Source organism: Podarcis melisellensis (assembly GCF_964234715.1).
Source record: "Podarcis melisellensis genome assembly, chromosome: 3".
NCBI lineage: Eukaryota > Metazoa > Chordata > Lepidosauria > Squamata > Lacertidae > Podarcis > Podarcis melisellensis.
Window position 1 is genome coordinate 89,354,529 of NC_138530.1, and position 23,495 is coordinate 89,378,023.

The following is a 23,495-nucleotide window of genomic DNA, read 5'->3' on the forward strand; positions in this document are numbered from 1 at the left end:
TGCAATTACAGTCTTCTCCAGTCACGTGTTACTTTAGTGTATGCATATTACTATCACTGCATGTGACAATATACATGTAGCTGCTGCTGCTGAAAATGGAAGCCTAGTAGATATTGTATTGGAGGGGAGCAGCATTGCTTCTTTCGTTTACAAAAATATAGCAAGTCCAGCATTCAGAAAACAGTATATTCCCCCAACAAAAGCACAACCTTGAGAGTAGACATGCAGACTGCATGTAAAAAGATTAGTAACCAATGAGCATTTATTGTGCATGAAAGCAATTTTATGGAAAGAGTGGCTCCACCTTGCATGTTTTGGCAGGGTTTATAAAAGAATGTTTATTGCCAGCACTGAGGTGAGTTACACCTCAAACGACATAAAAATGCAAATACGTATCAACAGGTCGGATTCCGAAACCTATGCTGAACCAAAGTTATATACATGTATAGCAGTGTTCTAACTCCTGTAGCTTTACAAAGCTTTACAAAAGCTGTCCATCAGTCTGTACTTAAGTATTTACAGCAGGTATATTTTAAAAAATAAAATAAAATAAATCCATAAGTAGGTTTCATTTATTTTTGTATATAAAATTCCCAAACTTCTGCATAATTCCTCGCAACTTGTTTTCATTGGGGTGCAATGGGTGGTAGACACCAGGGTTGTAATTCGCCACCTGGTTGCTCCTTCCATAATTATTCCTAGAGGCCTTGCTATTTGTCTCCGGATAGTGAGCACTGTTTTTCTGGGTGCTGCTTGCTTGCTGAGTTCCTGCTGGCTGAGCTGAGCTTTCCACTTTGCAAAACGGCTCAAAGCGACTGTAAATGCGCCTATCGCTCAAGCGAGGTCTTATTAGCTCATCGTTTGGCTTGGTGCTCGATAGACGAGGTGCCGCTGCACTGACCCTGTGCGGAGGAATAGCGGCAGCAGTTGGTGGGGGTACCCGATCCCGGCCTGCATTTGCACGCAGCTCCCTGACATCCTGGTACTGAATTTGCTCGGTGTTGAATCTGGGAGCGGATGGGTCCCCTGGAGGTACTTCTAACAGCATATTTTCTATTGGTTTCACAACAGGCCCCCTTTTCATATTTTCTTCTGATGGAGGTTTCAGAGATTTTTGAGACTTTGGTGATTTTGGAGACTTGGGGGACTTGGGAGATTTTGGAGATTTGGGGGACTTTGGGCTAACAGTAATGTCCTCTTTACTCTTATGTAGGCTCCCCTGTGAATTAGATGAGGAGTTTCTTTTTTTCCTGGGAGAACATTCCACCTTTATTTCCGCCACTTTGGGTCTTTGATTTTCTTCGCCTTCTGACACCAGAGTGTCAGAACTGCTACACATTCTGTAAAAAGCAGGCGCTTTGTTTTTGGACAGGCTCTCTTTCTTCTCCGGTGTGAGGTTCAGCAACGACCTCAGTTTCTGCGACCCCTTCTTCAGGAAACTTGGGGAATTCTTGTTCTCTTTCTTCGGCGAGGTATCTTTCCCAGGGTCATCTTTGCTCGATTCAGCTAGTGCAGCCACAGAGATGGACTTTGGGGTGGTGGGAGACCTGGCCTGTTCACTTTTCAGCTTATTACTGTCAGGTGATAGATGATTGGCAACATCGTACAAGCTTTTAGAGTTTTGTAGGTCCTCCTCTAGCGGTGGCTTTAGAGCAGCTGGTTGTCTAAGTCTATTCCTATTTAATGTGCTGTAGACGTAGCTGGCTGCATCTTTATTATTCCCAAGATCCAAAGCAGATTTTGAATTGTCAAACATTGGAAAACTTCGCCTTTTCAGTATGCTTTCATTCTTGAGAAATTCTACTGGTCTGCTTGTGCTCAGAGTTGAATATAGGTAGGTAGGCTTCTCTTGACTAACTGGCGGAGTTACACTAGGTTTCTTATCTTCTGAAATCGGCAGGTTGTTGTTTTTGACTACCTCAGGTTCCAGTGGGACGTGTGTGCTTGGTTCTGCCTCAATGTCATCAGCTGCATCTTCTGGCTTGGGAACATGGTTGGGCGTTCCTTTGGGCGTCACACTGCCATCTGAACCAATGATAGTCGAATTAGAAGAACTGGCACAGCTGTTGACTTCTTTCTGCTCTGGCAAAGTTGGCTTAAAGACAAAGGAGGAGCGCAGGCGGGAGTGAGCGTAAAGGGCATGGGCCTTGATATTTTCTGCTGCATCAAAGCCCTCACACCTATCACCTATCCCTGAGCCGTTTGAGTCTGCTGGAAAATCCGACTGGTCATTTAAATACGATTCAATGCGCCAGTTGCGCAGGAAAGATTTCGTGGTACGTTCAAGGGTCGGCATTCTCTGCTGTAGGTAGCGGATGTGACTGTCTGTTCCATTGAAAGATCTCCGTACAATTGAGTTCCTGTCTGCAATATTCAGCTTTGGCTGTGGAAGCCGGTCAACCAGACTCTGTTGAGGCACATTGAGGTTTTTGTAACTTCCGTGCAACGAAGATACAACACTGAGACTGTCAGATGGCACTTGCCAACCCTGCGGTTGATTATTTGCCCGGTTCATTGCCCTGTTGAGCATCATGTATGGAGTCCTTTCTGGTTTCTCCCCTGCATAGCTGTGCCTTTTCCAATGTTCATTTACATCGTTGGGCTGGTACTGCTGAATTCTACTCTGCATATGAAAACCTGGAGCAAACTGTGGTTTCTGAAAGACGTGGTTTCTAGGACCGAATGTGTCATTGTCATTTATTCCATATCTGCCTTGTTTCTTCAGAAAGCTGGTGTCTAAGTTGTGGGTTTTGTTGGGCCTCCCAAAAGGGTTACGCAGGCTAGAAGCTGAAGCTAAGGAAGACTGTGAATGCTGGTAGGTATCATTCTCCCAGAGTGCTCGGCGGCTATTAATTCTAACTAATTCTGGAGCAAATGAGCTGGGAACAGAAGAACGGGCGTACAGTGTCCTAAACTCTTCATCAAAAGATTCAACCAGTTGTCCTGTGATAACTTGGACCATGCTGAGGTTTGCTTTCTCAAAGGACCACATAAAGCTGAAAGATGAAGAAATGACAATTAGTAATCCAAACCTGGAACAGGCAAACACTTGTAACTAGTGGCCAAGTTACATAGTGATAGGTTTCTGTATAAGAAAAGAAATCTGTTCTCCTCAGAAATGTGCACAGAGATCATATGATCAATCAGATTTTTTAAAGTGATGAGTCACTGATGATTAAAGCTGGAGAAGCATATTAAGAATGATACCTATTTTTACCAACACAAGCTATAAGTAGAGGTAGGTAGCACCTGCCATCATCTTTGACAACTGGCCACTCTGGCTAAGGCTTAAGGGAGGTGGAGTCCACAACATTTGAAGGTCACCATGTTGGGGAAGGCAGATACACACAGTGTTAGCTAATAGCAGACATGGAACCGCTTTTTCACTAGTGGGGTGTGTGTGTGTGTGTGTGTGTGTGTGTGTGTAACATGTGTTGACAATTGTAAGCATTATATCTTGCAGACATGTGTCTTTCTGCTTGATAAGGAGCACCACACAGGAGGCAAAAGCCTTAAACTGAGGGTTATGAAGTAGCTCCCCAAATAACTCAATGGAAAGTTTATTCAAGGAGACTTCCAGTAGCCAAACAAAATCCCTGATAAATTGAGAGAAGCTGAAATGAATTTGAGACACAATATCATCATCAGTAAATAATTTCATGAATGGGAAAAATGTAATTTTAAATCACACAGTTAACCAGAATAGTATTTTATGTTTGTATACTTACTGGTGTACCATAAACTGAAACAATGCAAATGTTATTTTACATTAATTTTCATAGTTATTTGCCATGAGCCTGTAGGAAAGGTATTTACAGATATCAACACCACCTTACTAATATTTTCACATAGCCATGCTGCTCAAACATAGCAGTTCTGACTATCATGTTTTAAAATATTGTATGTTTTGCTAGGAAGTGTCTAACCAAAGACAATCCCTTGCATTCACATAATTTAACAAATACATATATTGGTCAACCCTTCTAGAAACAACTTATTTGGAAAACACATCCCTAGAAATCACTGCTTTGCCATAAATCTTCAGTAAAGTATGCATTGCGTCCCCAAATGGTCATCTGTTTACAATCCATCTTATGCCAAAGTACAATCTACAGAAGAATCTGAGGGTAAGAAAACGTAATTTACCTTACCTCCTCTGTCACATCTGAATGTAACAAAAAGAAGAAGCAAATTAAGAATCATGGATCTCAAGGGCTATTGCGAATATAATGATGTAACACATTTTTTTTATTAAAAAAAATATGTCCATTAAGTAATTATTCCAAAAATAAACTAGATTCAATGAGAATGAACTATTCTTATAAACCATGGGATGGCACTGAATATCATTATTTTCAATAACAATAATTATTATTATTTCTTCCAAAATCACTCCAGATGGCAGGCATGGGATTATCCAATAGGTCTGGTGAATGAACTGGGAGCACCCAATGCTACAATGCTGTTTAGGCAAAACAGATGTGGACTTAATCCATTTCTGCGTAAGAGACTATGGTAAGTTGTAGGTTAGCCACTATGAGTTTTCTTAGAAGATTCTGCTGCTACTGATATTTGGTTCTCATAATAATCATGCATGCTCCCACGAAGAACCCATGTTGACAATATAATGTAAGCTGGAGCCAACGGGAAAGAGAGGGACTGAAATCTTTGTGTGAAGACATAAATTTCTCTGGCTACTTCATCCAAGCACTCTCTAGTTTAAGAGCTCAGTCTTAAAGTGACATATACCAATGGGTAGCTTCAAATGTCTCCTCTCAGTGTGCTATCAAAAATGCTTCTGTTTCTGGTTCTCCCGCATAGAAGCTGTAAGTTCAGAAACCACCATCCCAATTATGCACATGGATAACCTTATGAGTCACACATTTCACACAAAGTACCCATGGCAACAAAATGTACATCCTTCTAACAATGTACATCAGAGTCTTTGGTCTGCTCTGACAAACATTCCTCTTGTTCTTAAGCTAACGGGACCCGAAGGGCTTTTTTCCTCACAAAACAAAGAACCACAGATTTCCAAAGGTAAATCAGCTCCTGTATTGAGGATGTTCTTGGGATTCATAGATTCCCCCAGGAAAACAGCCCTCGTTCTTGCTCCATTTGAGCTATGTAAAAATCTGTGCCTTAACGTCTTTTTTTAAAAAAACCCTGACTTCTCTCCCTTCTTTTAGATTACCTATGTTTTCTCTCAGCCAAATGTTAGTTCCTCTTATCTGCCACACACAACCTTCATCTCTTCATATTTGTAACACAATATGTACTCTCCAGCCTTCTTACAAAGGGCAAGGACATTGATTATGCTTGACCAGGCATAGGCAAATTCGGCCCTCCAGATGTTTTGGGACTACAACTCCCATCATCCCTGACCACTGGTCCTGTTAGCTAGGGATGATAGGAGTTGTAGTCCCAATACACCTGGAGGGTCAAGTTTGCCTATGCCTGTGCTTGACTCATCTATCTCCATCCCCTCTATAGAGTTAGTCTCACATTTGCTGGTCTCTGTAAATAATCTTTCACTCCTGTAATAACCCTGATCCTGGCTCTTCATTCCATTGCTAACCCCCTTACTAGAAAGGTTCAGTTGTCCCCATGGCACACCATGTCTCTTGGCCCAAGACGACCCTAGCACATGTTCCTCCTGTGGACAAGAACACACAGCAACATTACACTGAAGATATATAAATTATATCTAACATGTGCATAGCTTCTTACCTATAGGTACCATACATGACTTTCTTACAATCAACAAGAAGAAATTTTTGTTCCATTTTCCCATGGAATTTTGCCCCTGACTTGGAGTAATAATCTTGTCCTTTTACTGTGCGCACCCTCATGTTCTGAAAAATAAATAAATGAGAAATTGTATGAAAAAGTCGGAATGCATTAATATAAACAAAGACAGAACAATTTACAACCTGGTCTTATGCCTATTTTCCAGTTTTGAGTAAAATCAAATTGAGGTTTAGCCCCAAGCAAGGGTACAGAGAGTTGCAGCTTTAAACACTACCTGTGCTGAGAAATGCAAAGCATGTTAATGCAGGGAAAAAACCCTAGTTTGTTTAATTGGATTAACTATCTAGTAATTGGATTTAAAACACTTCACAGTTCTTATTACATATAGAAGGAACCCTAATCTCTTTAATCCAGAAAACACCACAGAAAGAGGTTTTCATATCCATATTAGTTAAGATAGAACCATAAAATAGTGTGTGAGAGAGAAAGATTGGGAGAGAGAAAGTGAGAGTGAGAGAGTGTGTCTGTCTACCCAGTGCTTTTTTTCTGGGGGTACACAGGGGTACACCTACCCCTAAACATTTTGTGAATCTTTTTACTTTTGTCCATTAACTGCATTTATTTCCCCCGATTTGAACTATAAAATGGTGATTTTCTTGAGTGAAAGTACCCCTAAACTTTTTTTTTTTTAAGAAATAACCACTGTTTCTACCTATAGCTGAGGCTGATCACAAGGTTTATCAATGCTTATCTTTCCTCTGGTTTTTCCAGGCTGCAACTTAAAGCTCCCAGCCAAGTGCCTCCTTTTTTGGCCCCAGAGTTTTCCTCACAAAAAAACCCCAATGCTCTTTAAAGTTCTATCAGAGGAAGCATCAATCGGACTTTTGCTCCGATTCAGCTTTAGAGAGTGGGTTTCTGCAGAGAACGCTTAGGGAAACAACAACAACAAAAAGACAATGCTCACAGACTGAGCATTAAAACACAGATCTCTGCCTGGAAAGAGTAGGGGAAAAGGTAAGTGTAGATAAGCCCATAGTGCTCTGGTACTACACATATGAATAGAAGCACATTAGAAGAGTCCTACTGAATCAAAGGCTTCTCTAGGCCAGAAACCCATTTCCCACAGTGGTCAACCAGATGCCTATGGTATCCCGTAATTGAGGCATGAAGCAATAGCATACTGCATCTATTTCTGGAATGACCATGACTTGTAGGCAGACTGATAGCTTTACCCTCCATTAATCTGTTCAATTTCTTTTCAGAGCCATCTATTGGTGGCAAGGACATCTTGTGGAAACAAATTCCGCAGTTTAACTAGTCACTACGTGAAGAAGTAGTGTCAGTCCCACTGGGTATTACGAGGAGAAAAAACTGCTCCATCCCCTTTCTCCACATTGCATATCATTATACATACTTCACCACGGCTTCCTTACCTGCCCCCCTCCAATTAAATATCCTTAAATATTATAACTTTTGTCATAAGTGTTGCTCCAGCCTCCAGATAATTTTGGTTGCCCATTGCTGCCATTTCCCCAGCTCTACAATATCATTTTTTTCGGTGTGGTGACCAGAACGGGCCATAGTTAGTGATATTCAGAAAAGCCGTACTCAGAGCAGACACACTGAAATCAATGCAGATAAGTAAATCCATTTACTTCTACCTTGATTTAGTCAGCTATTACTCATAATTCCAACTGTGGTCACATCATCGGTTTGTATAATGGCATTATATCACCAGCCTTATTTTCAATTCCTCTCCTAGGGAGAGGAATTTCTCACTGCCACATACTAAACCAACATTTTCAATGAGCAACCCTCATATATGCTTTTCCTGGTTAATCGCCCCATTATACAGCATATTTTTGATAGGCAAAATGTATTTGCTCTTTCGGTTACCATAGTCTTTTGATAAAATGAAGGGATCTTGCTAATGGAAGAGGACTTGCCAATTCCTCCATTCCTCAGCAGCTCCAGAGAGCACCTCTGACACTGTCCCAGAGAGTCTCTTAATCTTCTGAGATAGATTTTCAGAGAGTGCAAAGGGATAATAATTTTCCCCCCATTTCATATTTTATTTTCTTTGTAACCACCCTGGAACTGTGGTATGTAATTTTTTGCAGCATAAAAAAATAATAATATTATTTTACTAAGATTTGCATCACTACTAAGGAGCTTCACGCAGTAGCTGGTGTTGCTTCATGGGTTCCACCCAAATAATTGGTCAACTACAAGCCAGCCTAAGTCACCCTGATACATTATAATTGCGTACAATTTGCTATAAGAGGTGCAACACAAGTGGCTTATAGGAGTAAAACCAACACAGCAGTGTGTGTGGGAAAAACAGGAACCTATTAAAAAAAAAAAACAGGAACACCCTCAGTTAAGGGCAGTTGGGTCAGATCAGTGCAATGATACCACAGTAGCCAATTAAAATTTGCACGCATGGAGATACAGCCTGTTTATCACTTTGCCAGTATAACACCTGTATTTGTGAAATGTCCTTGTGGCAGCTTGAAGCTGGAATCCTAGGGATTGCTCCATTTGAAGATCATAAAACATTTCTTTTTTAAAATCAGAGAGCAACAGAACATGCAATTGCTGTTCTAATCACACAGCACTGGATTCTGGTTGCCAAAGTTCTTTAAGAAAATACCTTCTGCGTGTCTTCAAAAGAATGGATGCAAATGGATGGAAGGAGGCAAAAAAAAACCCCACCTCCCATTCTCCTCACTACAGTGGTACCTCGGGTTAAGTACTTAATTCGTTCCAGAGGTCTGTTCTTAACCTGAAACTGTTCTTAACTTGGAGCACCACTTTAGCTAATGGCGCCTCCTGCTGCTGCCACGCCACCGGAGCCCAATTTCTGTTCTTATCCTGAAGCAAAGTTCTTAACCTGAGGTACTATTTCTGGGTTAGCGGAGTGTGTAACTTGAAGCGTATGTAACCTGAGGTACCACTGTATTCTCACCCACACTACTGACTCCAAGTTTTGTTTGGCTCTTAGGCAAGATATCTTCAGGATGGCAGCCCCAGCTCCACTTTATTGCTGTTTCTCCTGTCCATTCATTTGCTCTTTCCCTCTGGGCTAAACACACACTACTTCCAGAAGGAGATGAAGGCCCGTGGCTCCTTCTTTTTGCTCCCATCATTGCTCACTTCCTTGCATCAACGGTTTTAAGCAGCTCGCTCCCTGGAGATCCTGGGGGTGCACTGTCTCCACGTCCCAGATAAAGCCCATCAGATTGCAAGCAATTACAGCTGCACACCTTTATCCTGCCCATGCTTGCTCAGAAAGAAATCCAATTAATTTCAATGGAATTTACTAATGAGCACTTGAGAAAGGGTGTCAGGTCACACTCCTTAACCCACTTATTGGAGGGTAAAGCTCAAATTGGACACAGTGTGACTTACTCCCAAGTAAACACAGATAGGATTGTGCTGTTAGAAAGATCTCGCTCTCTTGTCAGTATCACTGCAAAGGCAGCTTTTAAGGTGCAGTAGGATATTTGCAAGCCCCAGAGAAAGTTTTTCCTTACAGACATTGCTATATTCAGTTTTTGCAACTAACATGTCAATTTATTATTTTGGAGCACTTGTGTGCCAAATATTTTCCTCTCTCACCGAACAAATTACTTACCCTGAGCCTTTGAACTTGACAGCCTTGTTTCTCTGTCATCTTCAGAAAGTGGTTGAAGTTAGATTCATCAAGTAGAAGATACACTGAAATTCCCCTAGTAGATGCTTCTACAATTTCTTTAAAAATATCCACATCTGTAAACATATCCATAACGATGGCAACAACCTGCGGATAGCAAAAAGTGTTGATAGCATTTAATGTACTGATGATGATAGCCATTATGAAACATTACAGAATTTAAAATGTGCGCCCTACACATAGTGTTGCTGATGACATCTGTAATGAACCATAAGCTCTATGTACTGAACATTTCTTTCTTCCTCATACAGGAAAATGGAAACTGGTTATTTTATAAATTCTTGTGCTTAAATGTCATTCACAAGCAGTGCTTTTTTTCAGCTGGAACTTGCTGGAACTCAGTTCTGGTACCTCTCAGGTGGGTGCCATTGCCATTATAAGAGAACAAGGGAGGCATTCATGGTGAGTTCTGGCACCTCTTTTCTAGAAAAATAGCACCATAAAGTATATGTTTAATTAAGTCATAGGACTTTAAACCCCCTCATACTTATTCCAAGCAGGTCCCACATAACTCAGAAGGGCTGACTTATAAAGAAAGACATAAGCATTGCTCTGCACACCTAACTGGCAAGTTGATGTATTGTGGCACCTTAAAATATTAACACATTTATTGTGGCAACAATAGTTTTAAGATTTCACAAGACTCTTTTTTTTGTTTTTGTTTTGCTGCAATAAAATAGTGCAGCCAATCTTCTGAAGCAAATTGTACTGGTGTTGTAAAATTTTCTTTGGAAGACTGAGCTGAGAAAACTTGACATTAGGGAGTTTTTGCTGTTCACAGCCACCAGGTGGTGATGATTGTGGGGAAATGGTCAATGCAGGAGTTTACAGAAAGAAGCACTAATGAATTCTCTCTCACACATACAACAATAATACACAGTATAGTTGCTATGGAGAGGGTGGAAGATTTGGAGTGGAGGTCAGTTTTCCACTTACTGCAAGATACACAACCCAAAGGCGGCAAGAAGGTAGATTGCTCCTAAAACCATTAGTTTCTATTTAAAAAAAGGACTAACGTTGGCAAAAGCCCAGGACTTTGGCTGTGAACAAATCTTATTCAAGGTATTTTTTTCAGGAACTGAGTGGGCAACCCACTTTAGCAAAGGTTGGGTGACCCACCTCTCAAAGTTAGATAAAAATTAGATGTCTAGACTTGGTTGTGTCTAAGGATGTAGATTACTGTATTGAGATTGGAACAATGGGGCTTGGCAACAAATATGGGTGAGGATCATGACAATAAGTTGGGGGCCCTGCAAAGAATTTGACATTGGTTGCCTATAATTGTACATTTAAAGTGTCCCTCCCTCCCACCTCCCAAAACCCAACAATCCTAGGAATTGTAGTTTGTAGCTCTGTGAAGGTTAATTACACTTGCCAAGATTCTTGGGGTATGTTGTTGTTTAGTCGTTTAGTCATGTCCGACTCTTCGTGACCCTATGGACCAGAGCACGCCAGGCACTCCTGTCTTCATTCTTGGGGTATGGTGGTGTGCTTTCGATACGCTTAAAATGTGTAGCGTGTACATACAGTGGCACCTCTGGTTAAGATTTGTTCTGGAAGTCCATTCTTAACCTGAAACTGTTCTTAACCTGAGGTACCATTTTAGCAAATGGGGCCTCCCGCTGCCGCAATGAACCAATGCCGCCGCCTTGCGATTTCTGTTCTCATCCTGAAGCAAAGTTTTTAACATGACTTACTATTTCTGGGTTAGCGGAGTCTGTAACCTGGGGTACCACTGTCAACACATTCAATGCTCAAATTTTGACCAATGAAAACAGGTTCCGTTTGCCTTTGGCTTTCTTGGAAGAGTGCTATGCAAACTATTTTCCTTTCTCCGCACCCACTCATACCACAACACATAAATATGAGAGAGAAGCTCTACTGGGTACGGGAGGCAGAAGATATTCAGTAAGTGAGGCAGAGAAATCTGCTATTAATTTATTAATCCATATGGTATTGCCCACTAACCCCGCTCTGCCTGCTAGCCAGGCCTTTCAGATAGACCAATCATAATCATGGACCAAGTCTGAACAGAGAATCTAGAAATCCTCTGAAAAAGAATACTTCAGTGGCTCGCAACTTGATTGTGCAGACATAGACAAAATACTTTGGCAGAGGATGCTGAGCAGACCATCCTGCCAAATGGAGAGCCCTACTGCTGCCCTGGCTCTGGCTGTGCTTTGACGCCACTGAGTCACCTGGCTGAAGTAGCAACTTTGTTGCTTTGCTGAGGAATGCTTTTTGAAAATCCACTGCAAGGCCAGTTTATCAGTAAGCTTATCTCATTCAAAGGTATTTTTCAGATAAGCGGCCTGGAAACCTTGTGCGCCTCAGTCTGTTTGGCCTAGTCGATGTCAGCCTGGGAGCCTCTCCCAGCTTGGGGTGTGCTTGCCAGCTGCTGTAAACTGAGAGGAGACGGGTTGGAGGAGGAGAGATGAGGAACCTGGAAGCCCTGAAGGAAGAGTTGGGGCCTGTCCTGTGATATTTTTCTAAACTGAGAGAGAATGGGCAGTGACTCATCACTGTAAGAACATAGCAGAACCAAGGCTGAGCAAGATGACCCTCATGGGCGTTGCATAAATATATGCCAGATGGCAGAGGTGAACAATAGCCTGGGACAGAACAAGCACAAGTCAGGGTCCGTGTCTGACTCAATGATACAGGGATGTTTTTAGTCAGGAAGGGGAAGGAGTGGTTACCTTGCTCTTTCTTTACTCATATGTATGCCCTCCACCACAGAGCCTACAAATATCCAAAGAATAATACCACATGATGTCTGGAGCTCCCCTGATGGCAGTCAATACTGAAAGACTGCACTGAGGGCCCAAGCATAAAATGAACAGGCATATCCCACCAGCAGAGTTGTACTTAACAGGCAATCTTGGTGAAAACTGGAAAAGCAAAGTGTTTGAGAGGTATCAATTTTGGCAGCACTAGTTTGATGAATCAGCAGGAATAGGTAAGATAGCTTTCAGGATGATCCAAAGCCCCTTGTAATGATGTGTCGCTGAGTTTCGATCTTCATTGCTGCAAGGGCCACTGGACTGACTTATTTGTTACTGCATAGTCAATAAGAACGACTGACTCCTGTGTAGAAACGCCACTGCTACAGGGTGCAAGCAAGGAGCAAAGGACACTTTGTGTTAATTTGGCTTTGGGTTTTTTTCAGTGTGGGGCGATGGATGGGGAATGTGAAGCAGGAAAATCCGCTTTAAAAACTCTGTTGAAACCTCTTTGGAACTAATGGAGCTTGTTCTTAATCATTTGAAAAGCACAACCAGCTAACACAGCATAGATTATTAGTCAGACTTCTGACTGTACAACTGGTTGTTTGTAAACAGCAGGAAGCATATCTGAATGGCTCCCCTGCATCTTTCACATGAATTTGCAATTTAAGTCTGCGTGGAGGAGTGAGAGAGCAATAAAGCAAAAGATTCAAGCGTTATTCATTTATTTGTGTAATTATATCCCTCCAAGGATTAGAACAAGATTTTAGCTTCATGTCAACCTGAGGTATAAACTGAGAAAATGACTTGGGTGAAGCAGTTCAGCAAACCCCATTCTTCAAATATGATCAGCAGCCTTGCAACATATAGATAGATAGATAGATGATAGATAGATAGATAGATGATAGATAGATATAGATAGATGATAGATAGATAGATAGATAATGATGATGATGATAGATAGATAGAGATAGATAGATAGATAGATAGATAGATGATAGATAGATAGATAGATAGATAGATAGATAGATAGATAGATGATAGATAGATGATAGATAGATAGATAGATAGATAGATAGATAGATAGATAGATAGATAGATAGATAGATGATAGATAGATGATAGATAGATAGATAGATAGATAGATAGATAGATAGATAGATAGATGATAGATAGATAGTGCATCTCAGGAAACATGTCATGACAAACCAGGAAGGAAGCAAATGAGAGATTAGGGATAATTACGACTAAATTGATTGATTTGCAGAGTAACAACATCTCAGCACCCTAGATTTGTCTCTTCATAGCTCCTTGTGGAAATATGTAAAAAAAACACACCAAAAAAACCCCATGCTATTGCTTTGAGTCTGAGTGAACAAAATGTCTATGCATCAAGCTCTAAAATATACAAAGTATTTAGTTAAAAGTTTCTAAGATGAACATTTTCCATTACACCCCTCTCCCGAGTAGAAACACCAGAACATTCATTGATAGTAATAGTTATATCTTAAGGAACTTAAACAAGAAAAATATATTCAGCAACTTCTGTTCATAGAGTTCAGCTCTAGTTCGTATAGGAAAGGCCAGGGATGATGGGAGTTGTAGTTCAGCAACATCTGGATGGTCCAATGTTCCTCACCCCTGGCCTATACAGTGAACCCACAATTCAAAGTATAATGACATTTGGTCCCAGGGAAGCAGTATGATCGGACCCAGAAAAGATGCATCCATTTTCATCACATTATGGACTCACCAACCGAAGCTTCCATATATGATGGCAATCATTATCAATGGGAGGTAAGGTCATTTGGTGTCCTATTTTCATCATTTGATGATACTGAGAGTCAGAACATTGGTTTATTGATCCCAGTATTGCCTACCCCAACTGGCAGCAATTGTCTGTGGTCTCAGATAGGCTTCCTGGGAGCCAGTCCTTGGAGATGCCAGGGACTAAACTTGCACATGTAAAGCTTCTCCTGCCCTTTTCCTCTATGATATTTATTTTGAGAAGGGTCTGATACGAGGCAGAATGGACCTTCCTACAGCTTTAACACCTTTGGTCATGATCAGCTGATTGCAAATAATAAGGCGATGGCAAACCTAGACAGCATCTTAAAAAGCAGAGACATCACCCTGCCAACAAAGGTCCGTATAGTTAAAGCTATGGTTTTCCCAGTAGTGATGTATGGAAGTGAGAGCTGGACCATAAAGAAGGCTGATCGCCGAAGGATTGATGCTTTTGAATTATGGTGCTGGAAGAGACTCTTGAGAGTCCCATGGACTGCAAGAAGATCAAACGCATCCATTCTTAAGGAAATTAGCCCTGAGTGCTCACTGGAAGGACAGATCATGAAGATGAGGCTCCAATACTTCATGAGAAGAGAAGACTCCACCTTATGAGAAGAGAAGACTCCCTGGAAAAGACCCTGATGTTGGGAAAGATGGAGGGCACAAGGAGAAGGGGACGACAGAGGACGAGATGGTTGGACAGTGTTCTCGAAGCTACCAGCATGAGTTTGACCAAACTGCGGGAGGCAGTGGAAGACAGGAGTGCCTGGCGTGCTCTGGTCCATGGGGTCACGAAGAGGCGGACATGACTAAACGACTAAACAACAACAACAACATCATGTGTAAGAGGTTGGAATTCTTTGCCTGTGTGTCTGTAACTATGCAGTGTCAATGCAATTGTTCTTGTACTAGTAATAATTCTTGCCTTTACTGTGCTTAGCTGTAGAGCAGCCTTCTTCCCCCTCTTTGACCTTACAGACCTCACGACAATAAGGTGTGATTTGCAATCACCAACTGTAGGTTCTAACCATATTCATTTGCTTCATATTTTCGGGAAACCAGTAGGAAAAAGACTTGTAAACAAAACAAAACAATTTACAGGGGTTGAAATCAGTGTTCATTGCATGACTGACTGTCGGTCATGACTCACAACATCAAGAAACCAATGTTCTCTAAGCCCTTGGGACAACACACACATCAGTCAAAATCCTATTATCTTACTCATTCCACTTAGTCAAGCAAAGCTGCTGACCTTGTCTTCTAGCTACCATAATGGAGTAACATTCCACCTAGAGAATCCATAAGATAAAACCTGAAATATAGGCTGCTGCTGGGAAAGCCCCTGGTCTCCAGGCATGTAAATGTGCTTGTAAGAACATTGTGGAATTACTTCTGCAATCATGTAGCACGGTGGACTGATTAGCCAAAGTGGGGAAAGAGACAGCTTCTTGCCATGCAGATTTCCCAATAGCAGCTGCAACATTTAACAGGAAAGATTGTAACCTTTAAACAAGAAACTAATCTTCTGTCAAATAGCAAAAAAGTTCTGGTGTTTCTGCCCTCTAAAAACAGAACATAATTCTGCAGTGTGGTTCTCCCAAATACAATGACAGACCCTCCCCCAAGTGTCCCTATTTTCCAGGGAAAGTCCTGGGTTCACAGAAGCCATACCAGTTTCTTATTTGATCCCTGAATGTCCTGCTTTTCCTTGGGATGTCCCTATTTTCATCAGAGAAATATTGGAGGGTATGGAGTCATGCAACCCCTGAGCCAAGGAGATATATAACTATACAACCTTTAGAAGACATCTGAAGGCAGCGCTGTATAGGGAAGTTAAAAAAAATATGTTTTATTATAGTTTTTTTAATATATGTTGGAAGCCGCCCAGAGTGGCTGAGGCAACCCAGTCAGATGGGATATAAATAACAAAATTACTACTACTACTACTACTACAGTGGAATAGGACATCCTTGTTTTCATCAGAGAAATGTTGGAGGGTATGCAATGCATTCTGCTATATCACTTCCACTGAGTGTTTAAGTCCTGCTTGCCACTTCATTAGGCTTCTATTTAGTTTGGAGGGATAGTTTGAATACAAGGTACAGAGCGGTGGGTTAGGTCACCTGTATTACTCCCTGGATGTGCCCCCATGTCCCCCACAGACTCCTCCTTAAGTGGGGCAGGAGATTGTGATCCTCAGGAGATCCAAAGCCCACCAGTTCTGGATCCCTGGTTGAATGTAAATTATCACTGCTTTCCATTTTGGACTATAAATGTACTATTACTCCAGTAACAGACTGCAAGATAACTGCAGAGAGCTGCTTTAGTTAGATCCTTGGAACACAGCAGAAAACGTGTTTAGTCCCAGTGGGAAAGATACACATGAAGATCAAGATGAAAAGCGGCACCAGGAATGTCAGTCAAGTTACTTAAAACAAAAACCAACCAACCAACCAACCAACCAACCAACCAACCAACCAACCAACCAACCAACCAATAAAGGAATCCTGAACCTCAACACACATTTATTTATGCTGATTGGAACTCAGTTGTTACAGATGGTTTTAAAACTCAACACTTTCTAAAATAGGCATTAGGCTTACTGAAATAGGCATTGCTTGTTACATTGCTATTGCCAGTACTCCCCCCCTCCTAGAAAAAGAGAACTCACTATGTTCTCTTAGAATGGCAACAGCGCCCACCTGAGAGGTGGTTCTAGCTGGGGAAAAAAAGCCCTGGCTATTCCCCTGTGCTAGCCATGATTTTACAAATATTTTGCCAATCCACCCCACCTTCACTGTTGCACCTTCAGAGATGCAGGCTTCCTATGACTCACTTATTTTATAAGAGATATAAATACAATTCCTGACATCCACTTTTGCTTAAAAAGTCCCCTACCCACCCTTACATTTCTACAGTATGTTGTCACTACTGCTCCCCTCCCCCCAAGGGTTGCCTCATCTTCACAAGAAGACTCATGCTTTCAGGGTCTGGAGATGAAGATGGGATCACCATTAGAAACCAGTTCTCTGTACTAAGTATTCTAAACACAGTTTGGGGCGAGGGATATACTTTTCCTTAAGCAAAACAAATACCCTGTGCTGTTAAAAACAAACAAGCCAGTAATGTTTTGTCATTATTGCTACAGCAGATAAAGTAAATACAAATGGGCTTCTTTGGGAAAAGGGGTGGAATATTGAACAAATATTAAGATAAACAATAAATGTTTAATTTATTGAAGAAAAGGGTAGGAGAGGCCTTTGTGAAATCCACAAGTCCACATCCTGATTCTCCCCAATTGTAAACAAATCATGCCCACCCCAACAGCCTTCTAAAGTAAAGCAAGGGAAAAGAAAGTGCTGTAAAGTAAGTGTTCAATCACTTTTAACTAATTAATGGTGTTCTGGGGACTGTACAGATTTAACATGTACGTTTCATTTATATTTATATTTTATTGAAAAAAATCAGTAGAGAAATCAGGTGGAAAAGGTGAAGAAAAATCAAAAAGAAATAAAAAGAAAAATGTGTTTGAAACTGATACAGTACAAAATATGGGTACTGTATATAAGTAGCATGATTATTCTAGTGGGTATAAAATTATTAACAAGTCATTGTGCTTTTTATAAATGAATTCCAAATATCATTATATTTAGCCAGGGGTAGTCAACCTTTTTATACCTACCGCCCACTAATGCATCTTTCTTGATGGTAAAATTTCCTTACCGCCCACCAGTGCTCGATGGAAGGAGGATTCAGTTTGTGCCGTAGAACCCCCTACTGCCCACCTAGAATCCTGAAACGCCCACTAGTGGGCGGTAGGGACCAGGTTGACAACCCCTGATATTTAGCCATATACAATCTACATCTAAAAGCAATCTGTCTGTAAGCTGCAAGAGTTGTCATATCCTCTACCCATCATTCAAAGGGGGCCATGGTGTTATCAGTCTTTTGGCAGAAGTAGGGGCACAAAGAGACCATTTATATTGACCCTCTGTCAAACCACATATAGTTGGTATGTGGTGTAGGATAATATTATCATCTGACAATTTAATCTCCCGCAACGTACAGTGGTACCTCTAGTTACCATTTCGGGGTGCCATTCGCACCCCAAAAAGTCCAAAACTAGAGCACCTTTTCTGCACATGTGTGTGGCGTGATCGAGTGCTTCTGTGCATGCGTGAAGTGCGCAGATTGCTACTGCACAAGTGGCAAACCCGGAAGTAAACACTTCCGGGTTTGCCGCGTTTGTACCTTGAAAGTCCGTAACAAGAGCGGAACGCAACACGAGGTATGACTGTAGTATTTCTACATCTTAATACATTCCTCCAAAAATCTGTGAGCATCGGACATTGCATAAACTTATGTTTCAAAGAAGCATTTTCTGTGTACATAAAGGGAAAAAAGATAAGTATAGTATAGGGGGAAAAACTTATTAGAAAAAAACTTTAAAAACTTTATAGAACAGGACAGGACATTCACGGAAAAGAGATCTGAATGCAGCAGCTCAGTATTATTGAAAAATGAAAAAGAAAACCTTGGCATGTATGAGTGAACTTTTACCACTATTCAAAAAGAAATGCAGCATTTTCGAACACTGCAATATTTCTTTTAGAAAAATAAAATAACTTGAACACAATATTGTGTATACACTGTTCAGAAAAGTTCCAGAGTTCATAAAAGGCATCAAGTGAAAAAACATAAAATTCCTGTCTTTTACTTTTATTGGGATTTCAAGCCTTCTGGTGTAGGCTTTGCATTGTCTAGAACTGTGCACATCACACAACAGAAAGTTTAAAAAGAAACCCTATGATCACTTATCCCTTATTCAAAACAAACTGTGAAATTTCATTAAATGCCCTAAATGTGTTAGCATCCCTACACATGATGAGTCAGTAGCAGTTGCTGCATGGCTCCGCCCTTACTGTGAACGTACTATCTGTAGATCTAGGGCAACCAGGAAGGCCTCACTGAGATAGAGAGCATTCACAGTGTGTGTTTTTCCTATGAAGTCACCTTCACAGTGCTCTGACCCAGGAAGAAGCCAAGCTGCAAAGGTAAAAACAGTGGTTGCCGCCAGAGCCAATCCCATCAGTAGGAGCAGATTTAGCACATGATTTAGCACATTGCCAATGATACGCAATGGCAGTCCTTGTCCAGCAACATGGGGTGGGGCAGAGGTACCCCACACATTTTTTTGGGGGGGGGAGTGCTACTCCATACTGTGAAACAGTCCTGCAGAGCTACTACCTACCAGGCTGGGGCAGAGATACTTCTCCTCTCCAAGGAGTGGAGTACAGGAGAAAGGAATGCTTCCTAGGGACCCAGACACAGAGCCAAGCACACTACCACATTCAACACATCTTGGTATTTAATATGCAAAGAAATGCAAAAAAGGAAATGCAAAGAGTAGCAGTTGAATTGCCTGCCAGTTATCAGGATAAGAGCAGGAAGTGGGCAGGTGGGTTAACTTTTCCTCTCCTGGAACTATTTCATGGGGAAATGTCTGGGTATTGTGATTATTTTATAATTAAGAAGTAAAAGTTGATTGTTCACTGTATTAATGCATACTGCCCTTCTGGCAACACACTCAAGGTGGTTTACAATTTTTAGGTTGTGAACCGCCCTGAGATCTTTGGGTGAAGGGGAGTATATAAATTTAAGAAATAATAATAATGAATAATATTACCCTTCATTGGTGCCAGTGAGAGACTTCTTCCAATGTAAATAGGCTCTGCAAGGGAGCAATATTCATAAGGACCACAGGAGCGGCAAAGGGATTAAACTCGCCCCCCCCCAACTGGCTGCAATCCAAATATACCCACTCCCCAGCAGCTATTTGTATTTTTAAACATATGTTAATTTTAAATACAAAGAAACATTTAATACTGTTTTTAAAGGTAAAGGTAAACCATTAGGTCCAGTCATGGCCGACTCTGGGGTTGCGGCGCTCATCTCGCTTTATTGGCCAAGGGAGCCGGCATACAGCTTCCGGGTCATGTGGCCAGCATGACTAAGCTGCTTCTGGCGAACCAGAGTAGTGCACGGAAAGCCATTTACCTTCCCACTGGAGCGGTACCTATTTATCTACTTGCACTTTGACGTGCTTTCGAACTACTAGGTTGGCAGGAGCAGGGACCGAGCCACAGGAGCTCACCCCGTCACAGGGATTTGAACCGCCGACCTTCTGATCAGCAAGTCCTAGGCTCTGTGGTTTAACCCACAGCAGCACCGTTTGGCCCTAATCTATATCACTGGTTACGAATCTGATAGCAGTCAGATTTGCTCCTATGAAGTCTTGCCATGATGGTTTAGCTGCCTTAGCTCATGCAGCTAAACCCGGTCAATTTGCTGTCTATCATGCTCAGACCAAGGGGACAGAACGGAAACCAATGCCACTTATTTGCAACAACAACAATAAGAAGAAAACATTACTGCAAGGTACAAATTTGCTTATGCTCGCAGCTCCTTGGCAAGGCATAATCTATACAAATCACCAGTCATCTCCAAAATGGAAAGTAAGGGCCATTTTTTTCAAGATGGTGTCATGAATATGCATGGTGGTTACTAAACTAGCAGGTATTCAATGCCACCTCACCCCTGGCTGGCTTTAAGGAAAAGTACAGTGCATTTCTCAAAGTATTTTCAACAAAGACTAGCTACCAAGCTTAAAGAGAAGCTGCCAGAAAGCGTTTCCCTCCCTAAATAAATATGTGTCCTCAGAGGGACTATATTGCCAGAGGGGAGAGGAAGTTGAGTGGATAGGAGCATACGTGCTTAAAATGAAAAACATTTCTGGAAATAATTCACAAAGGTGACAGAAACTGGATTAGGAAAACACACACAGATGCTAAATTGCATGGGTTGGAAATGGGCTGTGCTATTTGAAAAACAGCCAGGGCATGTACCGTCTGTAAATGGAGTACAGGGGCCACCGGCCTGGACTTAATTATTGAAATTCAATAACTCATGGCGTTTTATTCCCCACTGAGCATAAATTACTGCTAACATGAAATCTCAGTGTTTGATACTCATAGGTCACAGAGTTGCAGTGTGGAACTGCTTGGATTGTTATTAGTTTGTAAAAGAAAATGTTCATGGATTCCAAAGTAAGATCAAAGTCTTACATTTGTGGACAGTGTATCTGGAAAACAAACAGACTATAATGGTAACAGCATGACAGGTAAGTACGAAATAAAATGTAACTTTTTTTTTTAATCAGCATTTTTTTACTGCCTACTTGTATGTACAGTGGTACATACAAGGGTAAAGGTAAAGGGACCCCTGACCATTAGGTCCAGTCGTGGCTGACTCTGGGGTTGCGGCGCTCATCTCACTTTATTGGCCGAGGGAGCCAGAGTACATCTTCTGGGTCATGTGGCCAGCATGATTAAGCCACTTCTGGCGAACCAGAGCAGTGCACTGAGATGCCGTTTACCTTCCTGCCGGAGCGGTACCTATTTATCTACTTGCACATTGACATGCTTTCGAACTGCTAGGTTGGCAGGAGCAGGGACCGAGCAACGGGAGCTCACCCCGTCGCGGGGATTTGAACTGCCGACCTTCTGATCAGCAAGTCCTAGGCTCTGTGGTTTAACCCACAGCGCCACCCATGTCCCAACAGCACCACCCGTGTCCCACAGTGCCACCCGCATCCCACAGCGCCACCCGCATCCCATGAACTTAATCCGTTCCGAAAGTCCGTTCTTAAACAAAACCGTTCTCAAACCGAGGTGCACTTTCCCTAATGAGGCCTCCCGCCTCCAGTGCCCTTCCACCGTTCAGATTCCATTCTTAGACTGAGGTAAAGTTCGCAAACCAGGAAACTACTTCAGGTTTTGTGGAGTTCGTAAACCAAATTGTTCTTAAATCGGACTGTTCTTAAACCGAGGTACCACTGTATAGTCAGAAGGTGCCTTGAGTACAGGTCTTGTAATCTACTCAGCCAGAAGAATAGGTGGCTAACTAGAAGTCTAGCTGACCAATCCTAAGTGACATTGCTTTCCACTTATTGTCATTAAAAAATGAACTGGTGCAATCTTTTTTAAAAAAGCGTATCTAGGAATTTAAAATCATCAACAGCTGAACAAAACACAATTGGCTAAACAGTGATACCAGGCTTTAGGGTAATCACAGCAACATGGAGCCATCACTGATCAATAGACTGAAGAACTCAAATATTGTATCTGGGCCCCCGTCAAGCAGCAACAATTAAACTTTTTCCATTTGTTAGTAGCTTAGCTTTGTGTTTAGGCAAGATTTAAGTGACTGGTCCGGTCGTATGTAAGCTGAACACTTGCATATTCTTAAAGTGATGCAAGCTGATCCAAAAACTAACAGAGGATGACTCCTTGGACAATAAGACTGCATAGGTTACCGGTTGTTCAAATCTTGCAGCATTCTTTCCTTGTGTTATCAACACAATCACTGACAAACTCCTGGGAGTGCAGATACATCATTCTCTATGGAATGATGCATTGAAATGGGCTCATTTGCTTTATAAATGTATGTATGTATGTGTATATATTATAAATATACACACACACATATAATTGTAAATGTATATATGAAAAGAAAGTAACTTGTATAAATCTCAAAACTTAAAGCAATATAACTATTTAATTTGAAGTTAATTTGTAAACATTTGGAAACACGCCCCCCCAAAAAAATTATATTGGGGGGGCGAAAAACCTCGCAATGAAGGAGAGTCCATTGCCTCCCAAGCAAATCCATTCCACTGTTTGCGGGGGGAGGGGGGACGCTTAAAACACTTCACTAATTTATTTTTAAATATGAAATAACTACACTAGATGAAGACATGTGCCATATTGCTGAACTTGTTCAATTATGTTTATTACTGGTGCATAGAGCAAACGCTAAATTAAATCCCAGAAAGCACAAGCACATAATTTTCATATAGTGTGTGAAGAATATTTTGAATTCTGACTATAATTTTAGCATACTCAGATGTCTTCCATACCGAGGAGGCTCATCTAATTGCAATTTTTATTTTATTTTTTAAAGAGCTAAGCACTCCAGTTTAATACAGGCTCACTTGAACCTAACCAAGAATGTAACCACCAGCTCCTATCTATTATCCTTGTCTATGGGGATTGTCTAATCTCTTCCCTATGTGTGACAGATGCACATGTTCAGTCCTGTGGATATACAAAGCACTGTACATGCAGGAGCAAGGCCTTTGGCAGCTCTGCGTGCAGAGTAGCATGGACAGGAGGACAAGAGAAGGATACAATGAGGTATTAGCATGGACACCTGCAGGATTTTTTTTTTCCGGGGGGAGGGGTAAATACTGCAAACATGCATCACTAGCATCAGAGAACTGGCCTACCACTGCTGGAAGAAGTGATGACTGAGCTGCAGTGAGGTCTGAGTAGACCTGACCTCTGAGAAACTAGTATTCCAGGTTAGCCCCATCTCCCAGTCTTTTGTTGTTTTTCATTGGGTAGAACTGCTATTCATCTATGGATTGACCTACCTCCTGACACCCTCCAGTCCTT

The 23,495-nt window shown here is 41.5% G+C and overlaps 1 protein-coding gene across 1 annotated transcript in view; it reads right to left on the reverse strand.

Annotated features, from left to right (window-relative positions):
* Nucleotides 1-244: 244 nt before the first annotated feature.
* The window catches only part of FAM83B (family with sequence similarity 83 member B), a 46,587-nt gene continuing 23,336 nt past the window's right edge, over nucleotides 245-23,495 (reverse strand). The window contains exons 3-5 of the mRNA XM_081906068.1: nucleotides 9,389-9,553; nucleotides 5,731-5,855; nucleotides 245-2,996 (exon numbers count right to left, since the gene is read on the reverse strand). Coding sequence (XP_081762194.1) covers nucleotides 569-2,996; nucleotides 5,731-5,855; nucleotides 9,389-9,553 — 2,718 coding nt within the window. The 3' untranslated portion in view covers nucleotides 245-568. The remainder of the gene's footprint in view (nucleotides 2,997-5,730; nucleotides 5,856-9,388; nucleotides 9,554-23,495) is intronic.